This window comes from Benincasa hispida, chromosome 11 (genome assembly GCF_009727055.1).
Source record: "Benincasa hispida cultivar B227 chromosome 11, ASM972705v1, whole genome shotgun sequence".
Classification (NCBI taxonomy): Eukaryota; Viridiplantae; Streptophyta; class Magnoliopsida; order Cucurbitales; family Cucurbitaceae; genus Benincasa; species Benincasa hispida.
The window spans coordinates 40,712,123-40,714,885 of NC_052359.1; the positions used below are offsets into that span (position 1 = coordinate 40,712,123).

At 46.5% G+C, this 2,763-nt stretch overlaps 1 protein-coding gene across 1 annotated transcript; it reads right to left on the reverse strand.

Moving 5' to 3' along the window:
* Positions 1-525: 525 nt before the first annotated feature.
* Positions 526-1,209, reverse strand: LOC120090694. Its single transcript, XM_039048412.1, has one exon. It carries the CDS (start codon positions 1,207-1,209, stop codon positions 526-528), a length of 684 nt encoding a protein of 227 aa, XP_038904340.1.
* Between the last annotated feature and the right edge of the window lie 1,554 nt (positions 1,210-2,763).

Sequence of the window (2,763 nt, forward strand, 5' to 3'; positions counted from 1 at the left end):
CACTAATCTTAAACTTGAAGATGGAAGCAGAGCCATGCACACCGATCTTGAACTTGAAGATGGAAGTGGGGCCATGCACGTCAATCTTGAACTTGAAGATGGAAGTGGGGTCATGCACGCCAATCTTGAACTTGAAGATGGAGCAGCATCGATGGAGTCTTTGAACTTAAAGATGGAGAAGCATCGACGAGACCTTCGCGTTTGAGTTTGACAAAGCATCGGCAAATCCTCCGCATTTGAGTTTGATGAAGCATCAGCAAATCCTCTGCACTTGAGCTTGAAGAATCGATGAATTGGTACGTCTTGATCAACTATCCTGTACGCGCCGTTTGTGTAGACTTCTTTGACGACGTAGGGCCCATCCCATTTAGGTGTAAACTTATTCCCTGTATGTCTTGTCGTGATAATTGGTCTCCTTACGGCGAGCACTAGATCACCAACTTGAAAGGACCGAGGCTTTACATGCTTATCGAAGGCTTTAGACATTCGCGTCTGGTAACATTCCAATGCTTGTTGAGCTTCTAATCATTTTTCATCCAGTGCTTCCAACTTTTGGAGCCGCAGTTTGGTATTGTCCTCTATAGTGAGCCCTTCTTGCACCGCCATTCTTAGCGATGGAATTTCTCTTTCCAAAGGAAAGACAGCTTCTACCCCATAAACGAGAAAGTACGGGGTGACTCCTATAGGGGTACGATGAATGGTGCGATAAGCCCATAATGCTTCACCGATCTTCTCCTGCCAATCTCTCTTCGACTTGGAAACAATTTTCTTCAGTAGGTTGCACAATGTCTTGTTAAATGCCTCAACCAACCCATTTGCAGCGACGTTATACATGGATGACTTGTACTGTTTGAATTTGAATTTTTCACACAACCTGTCCATCAAACTGTTGGAGAATTGTCTTCCGTTATCTGTCACGATCCAATGGGGAATACCATACCGATGAACGATATGAGTGCGGATAAAATCCACCACGTTTTCTTTCTTAGCTTCCCTTAGCGCGACAGCCTCAGCCCATCTTGAGAAGTAGTCAGTGGCTACGAGGATGTATGAGTGCCCTGCTAATGACTTAGGTGTTATAGGGCTGACCAGATCAAGCCCCCATGCTTCGAAAGGCCACGAGGCTATGGTCGGATGTAGAGGCTCGGGCGGTTGATTAATGAAATTCGCGTGATATTGACAGGCTTCACATTTCTTTGCATAATCCATTCAGTCCTGGATCATTCCCAGCCAATAATAACCCATTCTTTTCAAATGAAATGTGTGGCCCTCCTGCAAACCTCGGTTTTACGACGGGGGTCATTCGAGAGCCTTCCATGCTCAAGGTAACCTATTATGGGTGAGGCAAGACTCATGGTACTCGTGCCTGCTGTCCTCTTCCGAGAGGGACCGCGGCTGATGAAAGTCGGACCGCGTGTTCTTCTACACGTGTCTAGATTCTACCCTCTTCTTAGCTCTCCACACTGAGTGACTCACCGTTCTCTAAACCTTGCAGAGCGTCCCTCCACCCTTCCTCTTTAATCAACCCTCTTACGGCATTCTTCGGTGATTGTGATGTGGTGGCAACGAAAGTTTTTCGCCTTCCTCCTGCTCTAAATTTCCATTCTCGAAGTGATTCGGTGAAAAACGATGTCTTTGCCTCTTTGATTTGAGACGGGCCTCACTTGTGTTTTAAGCGTAAACAATGTCTCTCACTCATTTCGTCCGAAGTGCGAACGACTAACGGATTCTCTGCCATCACTTCTTTGCCTCTCCTAATGGCTTCTGGTCCGATGAAACGCTCTCAGCGTTTTATTAAAGGTCAATTCGTCGCCACATGGCGGGGTATCGGCCCCCTTTTTCTTAGTGGTCAATTTCCGGGGCCGTCAGCAACAGGTTTTATCCCTTCTCACTTTGTCTTACTAGGAACACTATTGTCGGGGGATCGTCAGCCCTCTTTGTGCTCAGTGCAATCAAAAACATGAGCGCGGGGTTTCTCCTCGTTCTCCGTCGGAACTGCGCCTAGTCCTCTCGAAGGTTAACGTCGCGTCTAACCACCAGCGGATTAAATAGATTGATTTCTCATTTCCTGTCAATTCATAAGTCAACTCTCAAAACTGAACGTCGAGTAACTCTGGAATAGTAATGTGGCTTATCCCTTTCTGCTTTTTGTCATGCTTAAACCTCTCGAATACCAAGCAACCGTGCGGCAAGATGGTCTTAATACGGTCGAAGGTTTGAGGCTCTTTATCTTTGCCTCATTTTCTCCTTAATCATTGAGCTGTCTTCGCAGTGAATCATGATGTGTGTTGGCCAAACTTCTCCTTCGCCTTTTGATTATGCGACTGGCTCTGACAGCTATTCCGGAGTCCCGCCCTCAAACTGGTATGAGCATGTCCTTCTTGCAAAAGTTTCTTTTGGTTGAACGAGAGTCGGAGGTTGCTCTATAAATCTTCAAACCTTGAACTTAATGTGATGTGTGAAGTCGTAGCCCTGCCTTCGCCAAACAGCTTGTAATCCTTGGATCGAATCCACTCTTTAGTTGCCACCTCGGGCAGCTTTTTAACCCTATCACTATCCGCCTCCAGCTTGTAGACTTCCTACTTCGTTAATCGGCGTGAGGGGTGTGCCGAAAACTATCCTTAGAAATTGTCTATGTGCCCGACCTGCAACCTTTTGAGCATTCCGTAAAAGGTGACTCACCCTTTTTTTCGTCTCGACAAAGGGACATAGTGCAAGAATCGGAGGGTTTTGAGGTTTTTTCGCCCCTCACCACAGGTGTTC